The sequence below is a fragment of the Vigna angularis genome, chromosome 7 (assembly GCF_016808095.1).
Source record: "Vigna angularis cultivar LongXiaoDou No.4 chromosome 7, ASM1680809v1, whole genome shotgun sequence".
Classification (NCBI taxonomy): Eukaryota; Viridiplantae; Streptophyta; class Magnoliopsida; order Fabales; family Fabaceae; genus Vigna; species Vigna angularis.
Genome location: NC_068976.1, coordinates 29,572,567 through 29,598,057, shown reverse-complemented (window position 1 = coordinate 29,598,057; position 25,491 = coordinate 29,572,567). Strand labels below are relative to the sequence as shown.

The window sequence follows — 25,491 nt, the reverse complement described above, 5'->3', positions numbered from 1 at the left end:
TCGCAGTGATAAAGCAAACATGTGACCAAGTTGTTCTTATTTTACACGTACACTAGTTTGATTACCAAAGACAACTCGGTCCAGGTCAAAAGTTTGATTCATTGTTTAACTTACTATTGATTTTAATCTTTCATTTTATTTTAAATTGACCACTAACATTAATTGATTACTCTAGATTTTTAAAGGGACTAAAATGAAAAAATAACATTTTTGCAATAATAATAATAATAATAATAATAATAATAAAATAACATAACATAAGGAGGATCGACAAAAAAGTAAAAAAAATATTTATTGGACTAAAGTAAAAAGTAAACATTTATTAAAAAGTTAATAATATTTGTTTAACAAGTATCCCCGACTTAAATTAAACACTAATGATAAATAACATAAAATATAGTAAAGAATAAGAATCATCAATGATTTTTAAGTGAAAGAAAAACTAGGTTTAATTAACTATTGCGAGTTTTCAATAGTAAAATAATTATTATTATTACATTTTACTGAGATAAAAAAAGGAAAAGTATGTTAATAAATAAATACCATTGTTTTAATAATTGTTTAAACTAGAGATTGTAATTAACACGAATACCTTCAAGTATCAACAACCATAATCTAGAAAAAAAATTAAATAAAAAAAGTTCGAGCATGGGATACAATTTAAGTTAAATTGTCATGAATTTCCTAAAGAGAGTAATGAATAATTGTTGCATGAAAAATTATTAATGTCAATCAAAATTAATCCTTTTCAAGTTATCTATCCTTGCTTACACTTACAAATGTCACTTTGATTTACTCTTTCTAGATACATTACTTTATGGCTTTTATTCTCGCAAGTTTTAAAGGTAATAGAAATGTTGTTTAAAATTTATTGAGAAAAAGAGAATAATTAAATCAATGATAATAATATAGAGGGATCATGAAGGTCAAATAGAGAGATTCTTCAGTTCCACAAGTTACCTAGAAACCGACAAGATAATGATGGTTCAATTTTAATAATACAAAGTATATTAGTGATTTTTCATATTTTCATTTTTTATTTTTTCAAGCACAGAAAATCAACGTCTGCATATGTCCTGTACCCAAAAGTAACAAGGCCCGGTCAATATCTTCATCTTCCGACACAACGAAACAAAACATAATAAATAAATAAATAAAAAGGAATTGAGCAGTTGCAGATTTGTGCTACAGTAAACTCTACACAGACTGAGTCAAACGGGCATATATCTCCGAACTCTTGGTTAGCAGGTAGTTTTAACTCATTCGTAATGTTATACACTTACAGTTTCTAAACTGATCAAGGAGGGCAATGACAAAATAACCATGACATAGGAAGAAAATGTATGAAACAGAAAATAAAGGAAACCGGGGAAGAAGGGAAACCTAGAATCTAAAAGTATCAAAAAGATCAACAAAGGACAGAAACTACAATTTATGAGTAATGATTATTATTCTAAGACATAAGCACATATGTATGTAAGGTCAACCAGAACAAACAGTTACTAGAATGATTCTCATATCAATATACGGTGTCCGTCCCCATGTGTAGAAAAATAAAATATGGGATCCAAAGAAAGAATACAAACAAAATTGGAAATTCAAAGGGAAAAAAATTAATACTAACAAAGAGGGCAGCCACCAAAAGGTACATAATTTGAAGCAATAATTTGGCTTGAAGTGAGAGCTGCCACCGGAAGCTACACAATGTTGATGGACATACAAGCTGGGAAACAGCATAGAATAGAAAAGTGGACATTTGCTCCTATTAAGCGGTTCCCTTCTGTTTCAAAGTTATCTTATCTCCAAGACTGAGGGCAATTCCCTGAGTTTTACTTCTTATTCTGATGTATCCACTCAACTTGCCATCTGCTTGCTTCTCAATGCTCACATTCACCAAAGCATCTTCCCCAAAAACACTCTTAGCATAAAGGTTTGCAGCAAGGAAACCACACTCCCCTTCCAAAGCAGATCTAAATAACAGGAGATGATGATCAAATTATTATATGGAACCTCCCATCTAATCAACATATAAATAGCAACGTCGACTGGTAAGTAACATGAATCGCTGAACCTAATACTGTCTCACAATTATTGATGTTTCAGATATGAAGATATAGATTAGAAGTAGAGCAACAAAATGAAGATGCACAAAAAATCAGCATTTGAAAAAAAAAAATCTGTCAAGCTTGACTGTTTACACAATCAAACTATCAACTTACACAAACACTTAATAAGAAATTTTTAATTGGATTTGTAGAAATTATAAAAGAATTCGGGATTCAAAAGACAATTAATTATTTCTTATTCAAAAGGCCTCTATGGCAACTGATAGTTTGATATAACAGTCAAGCTTCTGATCCTTTCAATGTTCGAATTTATTTGGACTAATTTAGTCATGTATCTTCCTTTTCGTTCTTAGAAAAATGTTGAAGGACTAATAGTAAGGATGGAAAAGGACAAGGGCATTAGATGCGTTTAAAAAATGTTCAGGAGCAAAAATAGAAATCCTAAAAGGTTTAGAGACTGAAAAAAATATTAATTAGCAAATTTTTCAAGAAAAATATTTCAAAATTTTTAGACATGCTTGTTTATTTAATTTGAAAACATTCTTCGTAGGAAAAGCAAAATTGTCAGAAGTTTTACCTCTTCGGGTATGTTAAGGTAGAGATAATATTGTGTGCGTAAAATTATGTCTACAAAAGGGCCTCAACAGAGTCAGAGAACTTACGGTGGAGTCAGGCACTTCATATTTGTAGACTTGATAATGTGGGTCAGGAACTCCCTCTCATCTTGTAATACTGTATTTACAGCAACCTAAAACGCAAAATTCATTAACAGCGAATCATAAATATCATCCAGTTAATACAGAAATACATTGCCTGAGTACATGAATCCCTATCACATTTGTGCTTACCACCCACAGATATGGCAGTTTTGGCATCATATCTGTATAATAAATAAGTATATTTAGAAACATGAATGAGGTGGGTGCAGTATGAACTCGTGATTATGGTTTTTTTTCTTTCAAGCAGTTTGGCTGCATATGGCGACACGAGATAATCCAAAGCCATCCTTCCATCTGTGATTTATACATTTCAGGATGAATTGCATGACTGTTATCCCAATAGGACACACAATGACCGCCCTCCAATCAGGTAAGACAGATCCAAATTGGAAAGAAACTCGCCTAATTCTAACTTCTTTACAAATTTTAGGAAGCAGCTTCTGAAACTTCGTTCTCCATCTCCTTTCGTTCAATGTTTACAGTGTTAAGCATAACAGCACTTTGTTAACCTGATTTATTGTATTTCCTTTAATATTTCATGTTTATGTTTACTTAATATTAAGTCTTTTACATACATTTTTTAGACATAATGTTTCTTTGTCTAACTTCTGCATCTTGTATGGTTACATTTCAGTAACTCCGGCTTAAAGAAAACAGCTTTATTATAGTGTCAGATATTGCTGTGTTGGATAGAGATATGTTTCACTAAGCTGAAGTTGTTATATTTTACAAGGTTAAACAATTTTAGATCCCTATAAAAATTTAGATTTTTAGTTTCAGCCCTTCTTTTCATTTTGCTCAATTTTAGTCTCACGATTTATTTTATCCATCAATTATTTTCCCTGTGTCCTTAGATGTTTGCTATTTTGTTGCCAACTTTTAGCCACTACCAGGGACTAATAACCATATAGCCATAAATAAAAATAACCATGGACAAAACAATTTTTAGGGACTAGAAATTTTACAGGGTTAAAAAATTACTTAACCCCAATCTATTTAATAATTGTGACTTAGAGAGTGATTACATATTACTACAATTTTTCCATGAATGAATATATTTTTTAAAAGAATTTCTTTGATATTTTAATATTATACCCGTCTACTAAATTGTATAAATTATCCTAAATTACATTTCACAGTGGGATACTCGACATAGCAGAATCATAGGTTATAGTTGCCACCCAAGCTAAGAAACTAAAGAAAATTCAAAAATGGCGCCTCACTAAAATGAAATGGAAAGTACAAAACCCCCACCCCAGATCACCTACAAGAGCCGAACTACAGAAGCAACAGTATAAACTACTCATTTGTTATCACGTGTCATTATCATGCTAATTCATACTAAAATGGAATATAATGGAAGGGTAACACACTCATTAGAGAAATTAATATAATTATTCAGCATGTTACATTTAAGCACAATGAGAGGATGCAGAATCAAACATAGAAATTCTAATAAAGTATTCAAATCCTTCACAAATAACCTACGTCTAGGAGCTTAATCAAATGGTGTGTTTCCTTATAAAGTATCATCTTATTATTACCAAATGTAACCAGCAAAGAAAAGTTCTTATCAAACTTTCAACCTAACTACCATTGACAATAACCATGAAAAGTATTAATATAAATAAATGAACTTCATCAAAATATCATTATCTCAACAGTCAAGATGCTAACCATGAATGAAAATTCTGTAGACAAGACACATTCAAAACTAATTAAAAGAATATTCCATGACTAGTTAAAAGAGTATTATATGACTATAACCTCAGAAGTTACAGAAAGGTAACTCTCTCACAACCTGTTATAATGGAAGTGGGGTTGCTATGGGCAAAAAAAGTAGCCCCATGCTTTTTTACCATTTGGTTAAAAGAATTTGATATGAGAGAAAGAGAAAAGATACGTACCTTGTTTTCCCATTCAAACTCAGCCCACATAGTTCTGAATGCCACATCAGCACAAGATGCAGGAGAAATGTAATCCATGATATCAATGTGGATATCATTTAGAACAATAACTGTTCTCTCCAGAACATTAGAAGATGTCTCATAAACTATGTTACCAAATATAACTCCTGTTTCAGTTGATGAAACCTTAATGTTGGCCTTAATCTGTTTGCTCGATTCTGGAGCCAGAGTATAGTTTTGTGGACGCTCAACAAGTTTGAGATCACCCATGGTTGCCAACTCCAAACAGAGATTCTGAAGAGTTTCCTTGGTTCGGTTGATGACAGTAACATCAAGTACGATGTCATAGTGATGCACTGTTACATATGCTTCAGCATAAACAGGATCACTGAATCCAGTCAGCTGAAGAATGCGATTGAGCTTATTTGCGTCATCTCCATCCTTTGTAAACTCTCCAGTAGCACGTTTGAGATCATCTTGAACTTCATCTTCCAGCTCAAGTTGGCTCATACCCTGAAGAATTTAGAACAAAAGGATACAAAGAATGTACATTAGAAGAAACATCAGAAGAGCTAGTATATCCGCACATTAAAAAATGTTGCAATGACGTTGACTAGTAACAAACGTTGCAATGACGTTGCAATGTTGCAATGCATTTTATCACAACTTAATAATTGCATAAATATAACAATGATAACATCATGAAAAATGAAGAACTCAGGGATTATAATAAAAAAAAGTAATTCAGCTATAACCTTCTTAAAAGAAGAGAAAATAAAGGCAGCTACCATACCTTTCTGCTCTTCAGATGGTAAAAATCAATAAGATCATCAGGCTGTGCATTAGAGATTTGAGCCTTCGCCTTAATCTCCTCAGTCTCACGACGCTGCTTATCTGCAAGCATTTTCACAAAGCTCTGTCTGCAAGATTGCAGCCATATCTTCCTTATCTCATCACCCGTATTGCACAGCAACCTAATGCAGAGAACAATCCTGTCATAAGAATCATTATCAATTGGATGCGGAAGAGCTGAAGACTGGCCCAGTTGCAGCATTGAAACAATGATCAACAAGGCCTGTGTGGTTGCCTTGTTAACTTCAACTTTTGAAGTCTGGACCTCTTCCAGCCTTAAGACAAGTTTTGTGAGTGTACACGCAACTACTGCCCCAAGAAAGAAATCGCCCGAGAGAATGAGTGATCTCAAGTTTCCAACAGAAGACAGAGACCCCTGTACTAGGGTAGGTGGTGACATGGCTGTTTCCAGAGCAGCACTCTGGGTGGCATAGGTCCCATCCGCAAGGATGGCAGGCCTCCTAGAAGATACAGTGGTGGAGTTTACCTGCTGTATGGGTTTTGATGAATCCTGACCATCTCCTTCATCAGTAATAGTATAAAACGGAAGATCACCAAGACACTGCTTAATGGTTGCAATTCCACTCTCAACCTCCGAAAGTGACAGGCAATATTCCCCAATTATCCAGAGCGCACATGAACACACCCTGGCAGCACGGATTTGGTAGAAAGTGTCCAAAAGCCTGGTGATTATAGAAATCCTCAACTTGGGGTTGGTCTCGATGATCTCGCGCACAAAAACAACCACATCCATGGCAGAAGCGACATTGGTATCCCCCAAGAAGTCCATCAAGAGATGCACAACAGTGCTAGCCACCTCCGGGAACTTAATGGCACAAGTATGTATAGCCTGGACCAGCATCTGCCTATATTCCCCGTTCTTCTCGTGCTCCCCACTCTGAGTCTTAACTACCTCTTTTTTAAGCATCATAACAACCTCATCAATGTTCCTGGGGGTTATCAGCTCGAGGGCAATATCGAGGGTCTTCCTCCTAATATCATGATTGGGAGTGGAAAGAGCCCGAAGGACATCCATGACCATCTCCACCATGATCTCCCTGTTGGAACTCTTGAGCTCGTTCAAACGATCAAGCACAATGAGCTTAACATTGTTGTCACTCTGAGAAAGCAATAGCTGACAGTAAGTGCTAGCAGCAGCCCTAATGGCAGTGGGAGCAGAAGAGAGCGAAACAAGGGTGCTAGCACATTCATAGATAACAGCAGTTGAGGAAGCATTCAAAAGGGCAATAATAATCTTAATATACTTCCCCTTCTCCCCCTTGTTGCTCCGACAAACCTTTCTAATCAGCTCCAGCACCACCATCTGGAGCTGCTCCCCCCAGTCAATAATTCTATCTATGTTTGCAAACAGATAATTGATAGCACGGTCCTGAGCGCAAGAGAAAAGCATAAGAAACGCGTTTCGCTTACTGGAAGGATCCTGTTCGGAGGAGAGGAATTTGTCGACGATCTCCGGTGCGCTGTCGAGCAGCTGCTCCCCCTGGGGAAGCTTGTAGACGGACATGACAGCGAGAACGGCGTTGCGGCGGACGAAGGGGTGGCGGTGCTCAAGGTTGGAGAGGATGGATGGGATGAGAGGCTCGATGATCTCAGACTCATTGAGGCGGCAGAGGAAGCGGAGGGTGACACCGCGGATGTACTCGTTGGGGTGTTGAAGGTTGTTGCGGAGGTTCTGGCAGATTAGGATCATCTCAGGGAGAACTTTGCCTCTGGAATCGGTCTTGTCGATGATCTCGAGGTAGAGGAGGAGGAGCTTTTGGATGGTGTGGTCCTCGGAGGGGAGGACGTAGCGAATGATGGTGATGAAGAGCTGTGGAATGGTTTCGCCGTTGAGGAGGAGCATGATCGCCTTCTTCAGCGCATCGATCTTCGCCGCCACGTCGTTTGCCTCGAGCGCCTCCTTGATCTCGTTGGCCAGCGCCGGCGTGCCCTTGTCGAAGTGGACAATCAGAGTGCAGGACTTCTCCATTGCTCTGAAATGAAATGCAATTGTCTGAGACCAGATCTGATTTCGCAAATTCCAAATCACTCAGAAACTTCGCAATTACCAAGATGAACAACACCAAGAAGACCAAGCGCAAGCAGATCTGTGGGATCTGAGTGAGTGTAAGAAAGAGCGAACACGCGAAAAAAACACGCTCTTCAATGTCGTTGCTCGTTTTCAGTTTTTAACACCATCCAATTAACTATCACCCGCTACTTGGGCTTCCATTCCTTCAGTGGGCCTAAACTCAGTTTCTGTCTCGGGCTCTTTGTTCCTGCACCCTCCTTTTATCTTACTGCACCTTCATAAAACTCATAAATCTCAAATTATTTCTTATTAAAATTGTAATAAAAAGATAAAAAGTAATCCTGCAATTTTTTTTAGTTATGTATAATTATTTCAAACTTAAAAATGCAAATGCATATTTCAGAATGATTTAAAAAAGGTATTGTAAATCTAGAAATACATTTAAAAAAATTATATTTCAATATATATATATATATATATATATATATATATATGTATATATATATATATATATATATATGTATATATATATATATATATGTATATATATATATAGGGTTTGCTAACCCGCGTACGCCTGTTTTTCAGTTGGTACATTTTAGCAATGTGTACCGGATTTTAGTGGACAAAAATATCCTTATATATCATGGATTCTAAGTTTTAAGGTTAAGGGTATTTTAATAATTTTCATTCTCAAAACTTAAAAAAAAAAAAAAAAACCCCAAACCCTTACTTACCTCTCTCATTCCTCTCAATCCTTTCTCTTTCATCTCTTTCACTCCAACTTTTTCTCTGTCATCCCTACTATAGTTCCAATTGAAAAAATCATAAACATTTCCCTTTAAACAATTTGCCTTTGTAAAGAGTTGAGTCATTGACATATTCACCTTCAGGCAAAGGTTCATTCAAGATCTCTTCAATTTCACCATCTTCACTAACCTCTCTACTTTCATCATCTGCATATGTTGAATCATCATCTCTAAAAAAAACCCTTCAGGCCAATTATCAATTCTTTTGGATGTCATTATGCTTGTGAAAATTACATAAAATTATATACGACAAAAATTATAAAATGAAAACTTATTATAAAGTCATTTTTTGTAAAAAATTGTTTAACAATGACTGTTGTGATTTTTTTCCAGGCCAATTACCAATTTCTTTGATGTCATTATGCTTGTGAAAATTAGATAAAATTAGATAAGACAAAAATTATAAAATAAAAACTCATTATAAAATCATTTTTTGTAAGAAATTGTTTAACAACGATTATTTCTGATTTTTTCCAGGTCAATTACCAATTATGCTTGTGAAAATTGGATAAAATTAGATAAGACAAAAATTATAAGATGAAAACTCATTATAAAATCATTTTTTTTGTAAGATTGTTTAACGGCAAGTGTTTTTTGATTTTTTCAATTGGGGCTACAGTATGGATGACGTAGAAAAGATTGAAGTGAGAAAGATGAAAGAGAAATGGTTGAGAGAAATGTTTTTTTATTTTTTCAATTGGGGCTACAGTAGGGATGACAGAGAAAAGATTGGAGTGAGAAAGATGAAACAGAAAGGGTTGAGAGAAATTTTTGATTTTTTCAATTGGGGCTCCAGTAGAGATGAAAGAGAAAAGATTGGAGCGAGAAAGATGAAAGAGAAAGGGTTGAGAGGAATGAGAGAGGTGAGTAAGTGGGTTTCTTTTTTAGTTTTGAGAATGAAAATTATTAAAATACCCTTAACCTTAAAACTTAGAATCCATGATATATAAGGATATTTTTGTCTACTAAAACCCGATACACATTGCTAAAACGTACCAACTGAAAAACAGGCGTACGCGCCTTAACAATCCCATATATATATATATATATATATACACTGAAAAGTATCTTTGAATTTTGAAATATATCTTCGCTAGCTGCGAGATTCCAGTTCTCGTAGAGGCGCTCTGCCACTGTTGAAGGAGCTCCGCCACTGTTGGAGGTGCTCCGCTTCTATTAGAGGTGTAGGGACTAGAAGAAGTGCAGGGATTGGACAGAATTGGACAAATGAGAAGACGAAGAGGGTACAATTATAATTTCACGAAGCCAGTGGGGGCTGTAGAAAGAAAAAAAGGGAACTACAGAAAGAAGCGGCCAATGAATCGGCCACCGCCAAGTAATAAAGGCTTTTACTTCCGTCACTCTTACAATGTTTTTCACGCACCCCTCAAATTTTTAAAATAACCATTTTATCTTCCGTAAAAGTGATTTTCGAAATACATATTTTGGAAAATTTTGTGGAAAAAGTTTTCTGAAATTTATGAAACAAGATTTACGGGACAAAACTTTTGAAAAAAAAAATTCCAAAAGAAGATTTTCAGAACAGAGTGTTCAGAACACAGCGTGAAATGTATTTCAGAATAATCATTCTCAAATAATCTTTTCAAAATAGGATTTCCGAAATAAAATTTTCAGAACATGTATAATATGTTATAAAATGAATTTTTCATAATACCCGTACATGAAATATATTTCAAAACGAACTTTTCGAAACACAGTTTATGGGAAGAAGTTATTTTTGTCTTCTTCTTCTACCCCTCCCCTCAACCCCACACGCTTCTTCAGTTAGTAACTGTAGAGGTACAGAAAGCAATACTAGTAATGAAGAGATTCTTATTAGCTCCTATTCCGCTTTTGAAGGGCCTTTTGCCTCCCGCACCTCCATGATTTCTTTATGCACTCCGAGTTTTTTAAGTGACCCTTATTATTTTATAATAACATTGATTATGGAGGTGTCAGGTACTGATTTTTCAAAGTTTTTTTCAAATTATGAAATCAATAAATCTTTAGACCGACCGATTTCAAATAATAACTTGAGTTTGTTATTAATTATATATTATATATAATATTTTGTTAAAACCAGATATGTTATACACGGTAGGAGTCTATTAGAAGTGATAGTATATTCTAAATATTAAGACTATTTTAATATTAAAAGTTTAAAAGTATAGATAGAATTTCAGTTAATCAATTTTGTTATCTAAAATATACTATTTATCTAAAATATATGCTTGAGATCGTTGAATGCTAATCTATACTGTTAAGTGGTCATTTTTGCAAATGGTTTGGTGCTAAGTGGTGATAAGATGTCGTTGAGCGCCAATTATCACTATAGGTTTGGAACTAAATTCATGTTAATTCGTTGGGCAAGAAAAATTGTGAGAGCTCTAATGTCAAGTGTTCCTTGTTACGAAGGTTTAGCACTATGCGTTAGTCTAAGCCTTAATGTGGTTTTTTTATGTTTTATTCTCTGATTTCTTGTTTGTTTGAAGTGGTTTGCTTTGGATTATACACTTATTTGTTTTATAATGAAATTTTTTATAGTGTGAATGTAGACTTAATATGGTATGATATAGTTTTTATGAATGAATAAAGTGATTGGAGAGAATTTCAAGAAGATATTTTATGAAGTGGTAAAGTCAGTATATGTATTGACATGAAAAATCAGTGTATGCATTGACATATAATTTTTAGATTTTATATGTTCTCTTGAGTTAATTATTTTTTTAATATTGAATGTGTGATGATTCCTTAAGTAGTTTAATACTACTGAAATGTAATGTTATATATATTATAAATTATAAAATATTTAATTAAACCGAGATATATTTTCAATTATGAATTGTACAATTGAAAGGATAAATATTTTATATAAAAAATTATATAATCTTTAATTGAAATAGAAATATGAAACCAAATCTGTGTTTTATTATGAATTGTATTGCTATTAATTAAAAAGATATTTATTTAAATTTTAAATTATATCACGCTTAATTAAGCATGAGTTTCATAATCTACAATCCAAAATTAATCAATTTTAAATTATATGATTTAGAATAATAATTTTTTATTCTTAAATTAAGAAATTCATAAATCACTTTCTCAATTTAGAATTATAATATTTTATCAATTATTCTATAAACAACTTATAGATTTCTTAGCTTAAACTTTGTATAAATTTTAACAATTTTAAAAAATTGAAATATATGAAATTTGAAATATTTATAGTTAAATTATTGGATTGAATAATTGAAATATCTTAGATTTTAATATTATTGTTTGAATAAAGTAATTTTACTTCGTTTTTAAAACAAAAATTTATTTTAAAAATGTTTTCATAACTTGACTCTACCATTCAATCTATGTTGACTTAAATTTCGACTTAGGCTAACTCATCTCGAGTCATCTTAACCGTAGTATCGAAACGATTTGTCTTGACTATTGATTCGTCTCAATCATAACTTGAGACGACTCGTGTTAACCTTTGACATAGGATAACTCATCTTAATCTTTGGGTCAGACCAACTTGTCACATCCTTAGATTCAAGTCTAGTTGTCAAGACTTACAACTCGAACTTATTCGTCTTGACTTTCGATCCAAACCAACTCATCATGATATTCGATCTAAGCTAACTCGTCACGACTTTTGATCCAAACTAACTCATCATGAGTTTTGACCCAACGAACAACATCTCAACTTTCAATCCAGAGTGACTTATCTCAACATTCATCTTAGGTCGAATCAACTCAGAATTTGACCTAAACCAAATCGGGTCAACCTTCAGTCTGAACCAATTTATCTCGACCTTCAAGTCAAGTTGAATTTGCTCGACCTTCCTCTCAAAACGAAAACGCTCTACTCTTTATCTCAAATCGAATCAACTCAACCTTCTATTTTATTCATTTAAAATATCTTTCAAAAAAATTTAATTTTAGTTTATTTCTAATTACTTTGTCCAAACAATTTATTTTAGTATAAAAATTATATATTCTTCAAATAAATACATTAACCTTTTAAATTATTTTATTCAAAAACAACATAAAAGGTAGTATTGGAGATTACATTATTTAAAATTAAGAAATTTTCTTGTTTTAATGGTGTGAGTGAAGTTAACCTCTAACATTCCTGAATTTGTAATCCACAATCCATAATAATGAAACTCAAATCAATTTTCTAAATTGTTAAATCGAAAAGAATTTCTAATGGTACAATTTAACAAACTTTGAACATTTTCAATGTTACAGTTGCTATAAAATAATAAGGGAAACATATTAAAAAAGGTTTAATACAACATTTGGTTCCTAGTTTGGGGCGATGTATTCAGAGTGGTCCTACTCTCTTTCGACAGTTCACTATTGTCCCATATTTTTTGTAAAAACGGTTCAAGTTGGTCCTTTTGGCTTACGGCGTTAAAAACACTAACAATTTAATTGTCTCCCTGGCCAAAAGTGAATGAGTTGTGCACTCATTGATTGTGTGACAAGGTGAGGTGAATTGACTTGGCAAAATGTTAAAAGTTGAAGTTATTGGGTAAAAGAAAAGGGTTAGGGTTTGTGCAAAATCATGTGTAAAATCAGAGGCCCCAATTGCAATTTCTACAATCAGAATCTTAATTCGCAATTCACAAAATCATGTGAAAAATTAGAAACCCTAATGTCAATTTTCAATTAATAAAAAATCAGAAACCCCAACTCTCTCTTAACATTTTGGCAACCATCACCCCATCATTGTCTTCTTCTTCACCTCAAACACCCACAACAACTAAAAAAAAGTCATTCAAAGAGGACAAAGAAGGTTGAACAATAATTGAAAAAAAGGGTCAATGGTAACGTTGGTGGAGCTGCTGGCCAACGACGTGCCTTGGAAAAGATGCAGCGCGACAATCACGTCCGTCTCGACGCTAGCGACAAGGCGAGGAAAGTGCAGTCGTGGGTGAAGGTGGTGTTGTTGTGGCCTCACGAAAAGAAGATAGAGGTGGGTGCGGTAGGTTTCCTTCTCTCTTTTGTCGTGGTTGAATTGGAAAACGAATGAAGAAAGGGAGATTATGAATGCTGAAACAGGTTGCTCTCGTTTCTTTTCCTTTTTCTTTCTATTTGGAAAAGATCCTTGATTTCTTTATCTTTTTCCTCTTGTTCTCCCTAGAAATTTCATTTAACATACAAAAATGCATAAGAACAACCTTTTATAGAAACATTAATCCTAAAATCAATTCCAAATCAAATCAATGATAAAATACCTCATAATTGCTCCTAGTAATCATATTCGTCACCTCCATGCAAGAAGAAATGTAAGAACACAAATTGAAAGCAGAGCTACTAATTGAAGTGAAAGAATTTTTTATTAAAGTGAAACTTCTCTAAGCCAAATACCTTACTATATAAGATTTTTAAAGATAAAAGATTTAGAAAATATATCCTAACTACCTTTAAATAATATAATCATAATAAATCAAAATAAAATGTATTTTTTAAGCTTAATATGGTATAATAATTTTGAGAAAATATTAAAATTTATCAATATTAAAATATTTAACTATTCATCTTTAAATAAATAAGATAATTTTAAAAAGATATTATTTTTTTCTTAATATTAAAATATTTGTGCTATAGGATAAGACAATTTTAAAAGATTTGAAAGATAAGGTAAATTTGAAAATATTATATTTGAAAATAAAAGATGATATTAAAAATATATCAATATCATGTTCTAATAGATAAATTAAAATATATTAGTCGTATACAAATGCAGAAAAAATACAATTGTATAGATATGTCATTCTCAGTTTTTCACTTATTGTTAGTAGAAAAATCGATAAAAAAAATTATTATATATATATATGGTTTATTAATAAAAATTTAAAAATATATTAAATTTTATATTATATGAAATATAAGGTAATTTTGAAAATATAAGATGATATTAAATCAATATCTTGTTTGAATAGTTAAATTAAGATTAAAAAGATGTTTAATTACTCAGCTTTTTTTAATGTGTTAAAAGAATGGAGGTGAGCGATTCTCCCTGCACCTTCCAGACTTCATCATGCATCTCCCAATTTTGTTTTAATTTCAATTATACCTCTAAGTCTACCTATGAGTGTCAGAAGCATATGGTTTTATAAAAAGTTCACCCAGTAAAATAAATTTGACCATTTCCTCTGTCGCATCTCACCTCAAACCCAACACCCCCTTGATTTTTTCTTCTTTCTCCCTCCGGACGTCCTCCCCTCCTCCCATTCTCCCTCCTTTTTTATCATTTTTGAACGTGTTACGGTATTTCTTCCCCTCCTCCTTGTCACTCATTTGTTCACTGTTTGTTGCGGTATTTTCATTTCTGCTTGATCTTGTGGGTGTGGGAAAAAAAGCTTGTGTTTCCTTTGAACTTTCTAGTATGTCTTCTTTGTTCCTCCGCCTGGATTCTTCTTCAAGAATTGCTCCGGCAACATCCTCAAAGTGTAGACAGCCTTCAGTATTATTATTCGTAATATTGATGATGAGTTGATCATACGAGTCTGGTAAACTCTGTAGTAGAAGCTCTGCGCGTTCATTTTCAATTATGTTGAAATCTGCCGCTGATAGTTGGGCAAACAAAGTGTTCAGATGGTTGATGTGGTCCGTCACCGTTGTGGACTCACTCATCCGAAGAGTGTAGAGTTTCCTCTTCAAGAATATTCTTGTGTGAAGAGACTTCACCTCATATAATTTTATGAGGGCATCCCAAATCTCCCTTGCTGTTTCTTTCTCCGCCACACTGGATAACACTGAATCTACCATTGATAGGTGCAAATTCGCGATGGCGTTGTTGTCAATTTCTTTCCACTTCTGCTCTGTCATTCTACGGGTTTTCCTTCAACTGCAGTTATGCAATTGTCCTTTTTCAAAATTGCCTTTATCTTCAATTTCCACAATGAGAAATTGTTCCCGTTGAACCTCTCTATCTCGTATTTTGTTGTCATAATTTCTAAAATATCAGCTTATGCACTTCTCACTATGAATAGTATTGTCTACTGGAACAACACAGGTAAATCGTGAAGTAACACACCAAGAAGTTCCCAGGAAAGAGAGGTGGGTCACAAATGGACACTCTTAAGTGCCAAATCTTTCCTAGCCAGAACTTTCCCCGACAGTACTTTCATACTACCAAACGTTTCCAGTAATAACTCTTTTCTGATGCGGAAGATCGGATTAAACCGCAACCACAGTGCATACTCAGAATTTTACCAACACTATTCTAATGACAATAGCAGCGGAATACAAACCGGGCTCTGATACCACTGTTGGGTATCAGTCATACAGCACAAGCACACACAACTTAAATAGAGAAGAGAAAATAGAAATTTTATACTGGTGGAAGAAATTTACAGCACCTCTCTCTTTTAATACAAAACTTCTCAAAATTATGAGAATACAAGAAATGAGAGAATAGGAGAGAATGGGATGATTAACAAAGGGGGCAAGGGATTTCTTTTATAGCCACCAAGTCATAACCTTTTAGAAGTTCCCACCAATGTGGGACTTCATTCCTCACATAACATTCCCGAATTTGTAATCCACAATCCATAATAATGAAACTCAAATCAATTTTCTAAATTGTTAAATCGAAAAGACTTTGAAATGGTACAGTTTAACAAACTTTGAACATTTTCATTGTTACAGTTGCTTTAAAATAATAAGGGAAACATATTAAAAAAGGTTTAATACAACATTTGGTTCCTAGTTTGGGGCGATGTATTCAGAGTGGTCCTACTCTTTTTCGACAGTTCACTATTGTCCCATATTTTTTGTAAAAACGGTTCAAGTTGGTCCTTTTGGCTTACGGCGTTAAAAACACTAACGATTTAATTGTCTCCTTGGCCAAAAGTGAATGAGTTATGCACTCATTGATTGTGTGACAAGGTGAGGTGAATTGACTTGGCAAAATGTTAAAAGTTGAAGTTATTGGGTAAAAGAAAAGGGTTAGGGTTCGTGCAAAATCATGTGTAAAATCAGAAGCACCAATTGTAATTTCCACAATCAGAATCCCAATTCGATATTCACAAAATCATGTGCAAAATTAGAAACCCTAATGTCAATTTTCAATTAATAAAAAATCAGAAACCCCAACTCTCTCTTAACATTTTGGCAACCATTAACCCATCATTGTCTTCTTCTTCACCTCAAACACCCACAACAAAAAAAAACCCATTCAAAGAGGACAAAGAAGGTTGAACAATAATTGAGAAAAAGGGTCAATGGTAACGTTGGTGGAGCTGCTGGCCAACGACGTGCCTTGGAAAAGATGCAGCGCGACAATCACGTCCGTCTCGACGCTAGCGACAAGGCGAGGAAAGTGCAGTCGTGGGTGAAGGTGGTGTTGTTGTGGCCTCACGAAAAGAAGATGGAGGTGGGTGCGGTAGGTTTCCTTCTCTCTTTTGTTGTGGTTGAATTGGAAAACGAATGAAGAAAGGGAGATTATGAATGTTGAAATAGGTTGCAGTTCTGGCAAAGAAGATTTTTCCAATTTCACCTCCAACGAATCACGTACCTAAATTGAAGACCACTTTCACAAAATTCTTGAATCCCAAATCGTGAATGGACTTTAACCTACTTGTAACTTCATTTAACCCTTAGTTAAACATTTTCTAGGTCATTCAATTTTATTGATAAAATTTACATAACGTGCATTGCAAAACTGTACACTCCATTCACTTTTGGCCACAAAAGTAATTGTATCATTATGTTTTTAACGTCGTAAGACAAAAAAACCAACTTGAACTGTTTTTACAAAATATAAGACAATAATGAACTGCTAAAAAAGGTATAACCACTTTAAACATTGATCACCCCAACAATTCTATATTATATATTAGATATTAAAATTCAACCTCATTGTCTTCGTATATTTCTCTTCATTTCTGATTTCATTATTTATCATCTTTTCTATTATTATTTTTCGTGCACTATATATCATGATTCTTTTTTCAAGACCAATGTTTCAATTACAAAAATCTTAATATTGATGTGTAGACGTACTTTATTTAAAAATAAAAAATTAAAAAAATCATTTGAATATATTTTGTCATCATTCATGTATTTAACTTTTAAAATCAGTTACAAAAAGATTAATATAAAAAATATTTTCAATATGATAACAATATTAAGTATTATTTATCATGGGTCTTGCATGTTGAAACTGCTCCTTTCTAGATGTCTTCAACTTCTGCCATTTTTTATTTATGCGTTGCTGAAGTTGCTGAACTGAGAGAGGACTCTTCACTTGTGTTTTAGTCACTTGTGTTTTAGCTTCTGATCTTTTAAACGAAATTGTATTTTTATTATGATATAAGGATCGACACTGCAAGTAAGAGATAGAATTTACATAAACATAACTTTTCTTGTAAAGAAAGAAACAATTAAATAAAAGAAAGAGATTAATTATGCAAAAAATAAGTCAGTGAATGTCATTTTTTAATAAAAGGATAAATAAATAAATAAACATATATCTAAAGTATAGGATAAAGTAAAAATTCAATATTGTATTACTTACCCACTTGTAAATTAGTTCATTGGCTAGTTTTCTGTTTGAATTAATTTCTTCATCGGATTGTGATAAAAACATGACTGCCTGTCAACACAAAAAAACGTTGAAATTATGACAAATTTTTTAGCGGATATTTTAGGGTTTATGAAGAAAAAAAAATTAGTCATAAGATTAGAGAAATCATACATTTCCAATGCCACTATTCTTTAGATGTTCCCTTTTATCATGGTGCTCTAGGTCCATCTGCACAACCACAAAAACAAAATGAGATTCTAAATAATCTTGACAAAAATAATAATTAACCTAAAATATTATACTGCTACAAATTCAATATACATCATTCAAAATCTTCAAAACTTTTGTGCGTATAGTTAGATTTGGCAAGCTTCCATCGGGAAGTGGTTCAAGCCAATTCTTTAATACAGTTAGCAATCCATTATCTAAAAACTCTTGTTGTTTCCTGCAAAATAATTGGTGAAAAAATTATTAGAATTATTCTACCCACTTCAATAAACATATTAAAAAATACATTATTGATTTGGAAAATTAAGTTTCTTTATTATGAAAGAACTCAAACCATTTTCATAGTTACTATATTTATAAAAATTATAAACTTTTTTTTAATGAGGGAGTCTCTTACACGCTCAAGAATCTGAAATAAACTAAATATTAAAAATTAAAATTAAAGATTAATTAACCACATACTCTGAAAGGACGTCGGTAAAAAGAGACAATTTCTTAAGTTTATTAATGGCAGGTTTTTCCTGTCTGTTAAGATCGCAATCCTCCTTAGCAGCAACTTTAAACTCAATCATGACATTCATGACTGATAAAGGTATTTTAGCAGAGTTTCTCTCGTTTCTTTTCCTTTTTCTTTCTATTTGGAAAAGATCCTTGATTTCTTTATCCTTTTCCTCTTGTTCTCCCTAGAAATTTCATTTAACATACAAAAATGCATAAGAACAACCTTTTAAAGAAACATTAATCCTAAAATCAATTCCAAATCAAATCAATGATAAAATACCTCATAATTGCTCCTAGTAATCATATTTGTCATTTCCATGCAAGAAGAAATGTATGAACACAAATTGAAAGCAGAGCTACTGATTGAAGTGAAAGAATTTTTTTATTAAAGTGAAACTTCTGTAAGCCAAATACCTTATTATATAAGATTTTTAAAGATAAAAGATTTAGAAAATATATCCTAACTACCTTTAAATAATATAATCATAATAAATCAAAATAAAATGTATTTTTTAAGCTTAATATGGTATAATAATTTTGAGAAAATATTAAAATTTATCAATATTAAAATATTTAAATATTCATCTTTAAATAAATAAGATAATTTTAAAATGATATTATTTTTTTCTTAATATTAAAATATTTGTGCTATAGGATAAGACAATTTTAAAAGATTTGAAAGATAAGGTAAATTTAAAAATATTATATTTGAAAATAAAAGATGATATTAAAAATATATCAATATCATGTTCTAATAGATAAATTAAAATATATTAGTCGTATACAAATGCAGAAAAAATAAAATTGTATAGATATGTCATTCTCAGTTTTTCACTTATTGTTAATAGAAAAATCGATAAAAAATTATTATATATATATATATATATGGTTTATTAATAAAAATTTAAAAATATATTAAATTGTATATTATATGAAATATAAGGTAATTTTGAAAATATAAGATGATATTAAATCAATATCTTGTTTGAATAGTTAAATTAAGATTTTAAAAGATGTTTAATTACTCAGCTTTTTTAAATGTGTTAAAAGAATGAAGGTGAGCGATTCTTCATGCACTTTCCAAACTTCATCCTGCATTTCCCAATTTTGTTTTAATTTCAACTATACCTCTAAGTCTACCTATGAGTGTCAGAAGCATATTGTTTTATAAAAAGTTCACCCAGTAAAATAAATTTGACCATTTCCTCTATCGCATCTCACCTCAAATCCAACACCCCCTTGATTATTTCTTCTTTCTCCCTCCGGACGTCCTCCCCTCCTCCTCTTCTCCCTCCTTTTTTATCATTTTTGAACGTGTTACGGTATTTCTTCCTCTCCTCCCTATCGCTCGTTTGTTCACAGTTTGTTGCGGTATTTTCATTTATGCTTGATCTTGTGGGTGTGGGAAAACAATCTTGTTGATCTACATATGTTTAACGATCGCCGCACTACGAAGTGCGGATTTGGTGACGGCGCAATTGGATCTGCGGCTGATGACAGCCGCAAGTGGATCTGCGGTTGGTTTTCGGGGTGCATGCCGACGCACTTGGAAGTGCGGTTCGGGTTCTGGGTTGTCTGCAGTTTGATATGCGACTAAGGCGAACCGCAGTTCTGATATGCAGCTATGTAAAAACGACGTTCGAACAACAACACCTAAACCGCAGCTCTAACTGCGGTTAAGTGTGTTTGATTTAAATATTGGACTAAGGACCTCCACAGATCAGAACTATCAATGTATAACCTCTCAACTCAAAACAGTCAAAAGTGAATGAAATTTCCAGAATAGGTTGTCCTTTTATTATCAATGGAAAAGAAAGCCCTAACCTTAATGCAGAGCGCGACTGAGACACATAGAGATGTAGCAAGAGAAAGAGGGAAAGGTGCAGCAACATAAGAAGGAAGACAAGGAGCGGCGAGAGAAGAAGGGAAATAGAGCCACCGCTAGAGAGCAAGAGAGGGAGTGGGGTGCGAGAAAAATTGGAATGTGTTTTGGGGGTGTAGGGTTAGGCTTTTAATTTTTGAAAAATAATCTCATTAAAGGATTCTTTCATTCTTTTTGTAAATTGTGCAGTATTCAGAAGGGCAATGTAGTAAATTTGGAGGTGCATGAAGAATTCAGAGAGGTGTAGGAAGAATTACTCAATGGAGGTTTATGGTGATGATGAGGGTGAAACCGTTTCACAAGTAGTAGGAAAATGGTACAACCAGGATTTCATTTAACTATTTGTTAAATTTTTTTCACGTCATTAACTTTAATTTTTTAAATTTACACTTCAATTGACTTTAGTGTGTCTCGTATTACAAAACTGAACACCTCAATCACTTTTGGTCACATAAATAATTACACTGTTAGATTTTTAACACGATAAGTCAAAATGACTAAGAACCATTTTTACAAAATATAAAAAAAAAAAAGATAAGTCCCGACTAGGAACCAAATAAGGTATTAACCTTTTAAATTATTTTTTATTCAAAAACAACATAAAAATATTGTTGGAGATTACATAATTTAAAATTGAGAAATGTTCTCGTTCTAATGGTGTGAGTGAAGTTAACTTCTAACATTTCAGAATCTATAATCCACAATCCATAATAATAATAATAATGAAACTCAAATCAATTTTCCGAATTGTTAAATCGAAAAGATTTTGTAATGGTACAATTTAACAAACTTTGAACATTTTCATTGTTACAGTTGCTATAAAATAATAAGGGAAACATATTAAAAAAATGGATAAAAGAAACAAAAGCCTTTTTATTTTTGGAGCTTTTTCCGTCCAATAACTATTTCTGTACAATTGCGGTCCAGTTCTGAAAAAGCAAACCCACTGTTGACAGAGATTGTTTGTTTCATTTCAATGATTAAAAGCGACCTTAGAATACGATCATGAAAATATTACATTCTTATAAACTCAAACGTATCTGTTTCACACTGTGGTTGAAATAGAAGGAAACGTATTATTTGGGGCACATGTCAAAAGTAAAAATCTAAATTTTTTATATTCAATTATTTTTACCTACAATAATGTCTATAATAGTGTTTTTTTAAACCTAAGGAAGTATAACATTTTTTTCTAAATTGTTTATTTGGTCTTAATTTTTATTTTTATTATTCAATTTGGTTTTTTTCAATTAAATTTTAATTTTTATTAAAACAATTCAATTAAATCATTTCCATTATATTTCATTTTTATATACGTGTTAGTTTGTAATATTATTATAATTTCTTTATTTTATTTATTTATTTATTTAATTTGTTGGTTTCTTTTAATTTTTTTGTCACATGTTAAGACATAGTTGTGTACAATAGTGTCATGTGATAGTACAATAGGATAAGTAATAAACTTGAATAGATTGAAATTGTGACATTCCCAAAATATACGGTGTATATTATAAAGACGTTATCATATTATAATAATAGAAAGCACTTGAAAATATAGAGTTGAGTATTAAGATTTACCGTCATCCTTAAAATATAGTTTTAGAATTTAAACTTTAACAAAAGAGGTCTAAACTATAAACTTAAAGAGGAAAAATATTTCAAAATATCCTTAAATGACTAAGGAACTCCTAGGAAGCCTAAACTGCAACATTGTTGTCTTCTTCCAAAGTTGTCTCCAAAGAAACCTCCTCACCATCTGCTCCCATCCAAGTGGATGATCATCGCAAAAGGAATCATACAAAAACAACACAAACAAGCAAGGGTGAGCTAATTATATAAAAAGCATACAATATGACAATATGCATGCAAAAGTTAACTTCAATCAAGCAAGGTAAACACGCATCCTAACATGTTGAATACTAGACTTGACTCGTCCGGACTTTAGAATGATAGTCGAGCTATGGCGGATCTTGCACTCGTGGTGGCTTGTGAAACTTGGGCTTCCCCACCCTACCACACTCACGAGGTTAGCATGTTCCGGGCCTTGAGGCATATTGGAAGCCCTCAAGACTGAGACCTCCTGCTACTCCTCACCACATGGTTCAATCCTCTCCACGTGAGAAGAAAGACCATTGGAGTTTCAGGATGACCCCCAAGACTGAGCTCCTACTTTCATTCTAAACAACTAAGGGCACCACCATGGATCTTCTCCTTGAAGATCATGGAATTACGTCCATTAACCATACTTGTTACACTCCACCACCAAACATGTGTCATATTCTCACATACTATCAGTTCAATAACATTACTACCATCATACTATGTATTTCAATCCTTTCACACACACTTGGTTCACCCAAAGAAAGAACAAAAGAGAAGACTGGACCGAAAAGGTTCGCACAGCGCACCCTATGGGCAAGGCGAGACAAGAGGATCTGGCACAGCGCACCCCTTAATTCGTATAGCGAATTAACTCACAGCATGCATCAGACTTCAAACCTCTCGCATAGCGCACCCAAGTCGCTATGCGAGAGCCCAGAGAGAGATCAACCCCCTTAATTATCTCGCTATGCGCCCCACTCGCCTCTCGAATTAAATGGGCAATGGTTCCAGACCACCACCAGTCGCATAGCGACAGGATTCGCCAGGCGAATCCACAAACATAGGGCATCACCCTCTGGTCATTTGCACAGCGCACCAGCTCGCACAGTGAATGCCTCAGACAGTGAGCACCCTCTACAGGATCTCGCTATGCGAGACAACTCGCATAGCAACTCTGCATCATCTACAGAACGTAAATTCAGCAAATCCATGCAACTCACACCTCAGAACTCGTTCTATACCTCTTCCTTAACTTCTAACGATCCTAGGTCGTAGTATAAGCCTAATTAAACTTGTCTATTTGATTATAAACATTATTAATACGATTCTAAAGTGATCAATACCCAACTTTTAACTTAAAACTCCGATTTCATTAACCCAAGAACCCCATTTCAATTCTACCATTTTGATCATGACTTCACTCAGTTTTATGACCCTAACCAGTTCCATTTGACTCCTCCAAGCTAGCCAAACTGTCCAATTGCACTCAAGACCACCTATGCTCAAATTTACTATCTCACTTCCCCTCATAGTAACCTAAAACAGTACCTGTGCACCTACTTACTATCCATATTAACAATATTACAGAATTCTTACTCCAAACCTCTCCAATAAAATTAAGTACAGCCAAACTCATCCAAGTCAAATAATAATCAGCACACCATGGTTACACAAATTTCACATTTTCAACAAAGGCAACTCAACATGCTCACCACAAAAAATATAGTATAACAGTAAGACAATTCACAATTTATCAAACATGCACATCATACAGCTCCTAAAAATATAACTAGCTTTCCTTACCCGGGTTTCTCCAAGCACACTAATTGAAACTGTCCTAAGAGTATCCTTCACAACACGAGAACTCAACCTGACCCTATAAACCACCAAAGTGGTGACAGCAACAGCTCTTAGAGCTTGATTTGGCAGAAAATATGAAGACGAAACCCCTCTAGCAACATGCAACCAGTAACGTCGCATGCCCTAGGCTCCAAAAACAGCGAAGGAAAGGGGAAAATCAGTTACCAGTCCAAACGAAAATATGATCGGGTCAAAAGGAAACCTTTGATGTGGTGAACGCCTGAGCACCTTCAAATCCAAGATTGAATGGTTCAGTGAATGGAAATTTTTAGAGAGAAGGCAGAGAGAATTTAAGACAAAAGAGTTTTAGAGAGAGAGAGAGAGCTCAAGCAACTAAATCAGACTTTTGAGAAGTCTTTCCTAAAGCTAAGTTGTCCCTAGTTTGATGGGTTTGGCTGCCTCCCATAAGGCCCAATGGCTCCTTTATTTTTCAGGCCCTTACAGAAATCGAGAAATCCACACCGAAAAATAGATTAATGGTCAATAATAAAATTGAATACGTAAAATGAAATAAATAGATATGAATGGTTGGGTATGGATAATAAATTACATGTTTACGGATACTTGACTCGACCGTAGTAAAATAAAATACTTCTAAATCCTAACATTTGCCATTGAATACATAGAGAATCCCAAACCACTTCACACAACTCTAGCCATTGAACTACACATCTTCTCCCATCTTTACATGAAAACAACACTAGACATTAACTTTTTCTTCTTATTCATATCCTTTTCACAGTTTTTTATCTTTCCCATTAAACATTCACTTTTACCATTTAGATAAATGTCATTAAGGTTGTGTTCGCATCAGCTGATTACATTGTTGAAGAAGAATAGCGAGGACAGATTTGGAAGATGTGATTTGTTCATTTGAGCAGATATATGAGGATGGATTTACGAGGATATGCGAGATATGGACCTTTTTTATCACCCGCGGAACTGCTCAGATTTGGAGTGATTTGTTTTAAAATTTTAGTTTTGCCCTCAACTGTTTCTAAAATACCATGTCCAAATGCAACGTATTCAATTCCATATATTGGATAATCAATTCCAATTTGCGTCTTGGTTACTAATAAATAAAGAACACAATCCATGCATATCACGATGCAAGCCCTTTGTTTGATACACAGTGAAGTCACGAGTAACTTAAGAGTTAATTTCACGTGTTCTAGCTCTGGCTTATGTCACGTGTGAAAGGGAGCCAAGGTGGTGGATGTTCATCTCAGCTTGAAGAATTCTCTACAATTGGTTTAAGGTAGTTGATGTTTAACAAAATATGTTTTTTATTCTTGGGTTGATATTGGTTATGTTTTTACAAGGTAAAGGTGAAGAGTATTGGTTTAAATTGGTCATCTTTTTGGAAGGTGAAGAAAGGTAATTGGTCAATTTATTGAAAGGTAAACAACACGTTAAATTTGGCATTCGTTACCCTAAATAATTGTTTTAGCATTTGATAGAATTTCAGATAGGGGTGAATGGTGGGTGCATCTAATTG

At 33.4% G+C, this 25,491-nt stretch overlaps 2 protein-coding genes across 2 annotated transcripts; both read right to left on the bottom strand.

Annotated features, from left to right (window-relative positions):
* Positions 1–1,408: 1,408 nt before the first annotated feature.
* LOC108337971 (coatomer subunit beta-1) lies at positions 1,409–7,724 on the bottom strand. The gene is made up of 4 exons (XM_017574564.2): positions 5,486–7,724; positions 4,693–5,205; positions 2,729–2,814; positions 1,409–1,970 (listed from the first exon to the last, which is right to left on the bottom strand). Exons 1-4 carry the CDS (start codon positions 7,532–7,534, stop codon positions 1,766–1,768), a joined length of 2,853 nt encoding a protein of 950 aa, XP_017430053.1. The 5' UTR covers positions 7,535–7,724; the 3' UTR covers positions 1,409–1,765.
* A 9,797-nt stretch (positions 7,725–17,521) lies between these two features.
* LOC108336675 (protein IWS1 homolog 1) lies at positions 17,522–20,604 on the bottom strand. The gene is made up of 5 exons (XM_017573143.1): positions 20,474–20,604; positions 18,242–18,365; positions 18,092–18,148; positions 17,912–17,989; positions 17,522–17,719 (listed from the first exon to the last, which is right to left on the bottom strand). Exons 1-5 carry the CDS (start codon positions 20,539–20,541, stop codon positions 17,522–17,524), a joined length of 525 nt encoding a protein of 174 aa, XP_017428632.1. The 5' UTR covers positions 20,542–20,604.
* Between the last annotated feature and the right edge of the window lie 4,887 nt (positions 20,605–25,491).

Excerpts from the sequence above, each read along its gene's own strand:
- LOC108337971 (XM_017574564.2), bottom strand. The coding sequence starts at position 7,534 with ATGGAGAAGTCCTGCACTCTGATTGTCCACTTCGACAAGGGCACGCCG. Across the intron at positions 5,206-5,485 it reads ACCATCTGAAGAGCAGAAAG|GGTATGAGCCAACTTGAGCT; the intron begins GTATGGTAGCTG and ends TAAATTCTTCAG. Across the intron at positions 1,971-2,728 it reads ATGAAGTGCCTGACTCCACC|ATCTGCTTTGGAAGGGGAGT; the intron begins GTAAGTTCTCTG and ends CCTGTTATTTAG.
- LOC108336675 (XM_017573143.1), bottom strand. The coding sequence starts at position 20,541 with ATGTTGCTGCACCTTTCCCTCTTTCTCTTGCTACATCTCTATGTGTCT. Across the intron at positions 18,366-20,473 it reads CAGTCGCGCTCTGCATTAAG|GAAACAACAAGAGTTTTTAG; the intron begins GTTAGGGCTTTC and ends ATTATTTTGCAG. Across the intron at positions 17,720-17,911 it reads ATGAACTAATTTACAAGTGG|TGTCGATCCTTATATCATAA; the intron begins GTAAGTAATACA and ends TCTTACTTGCAG.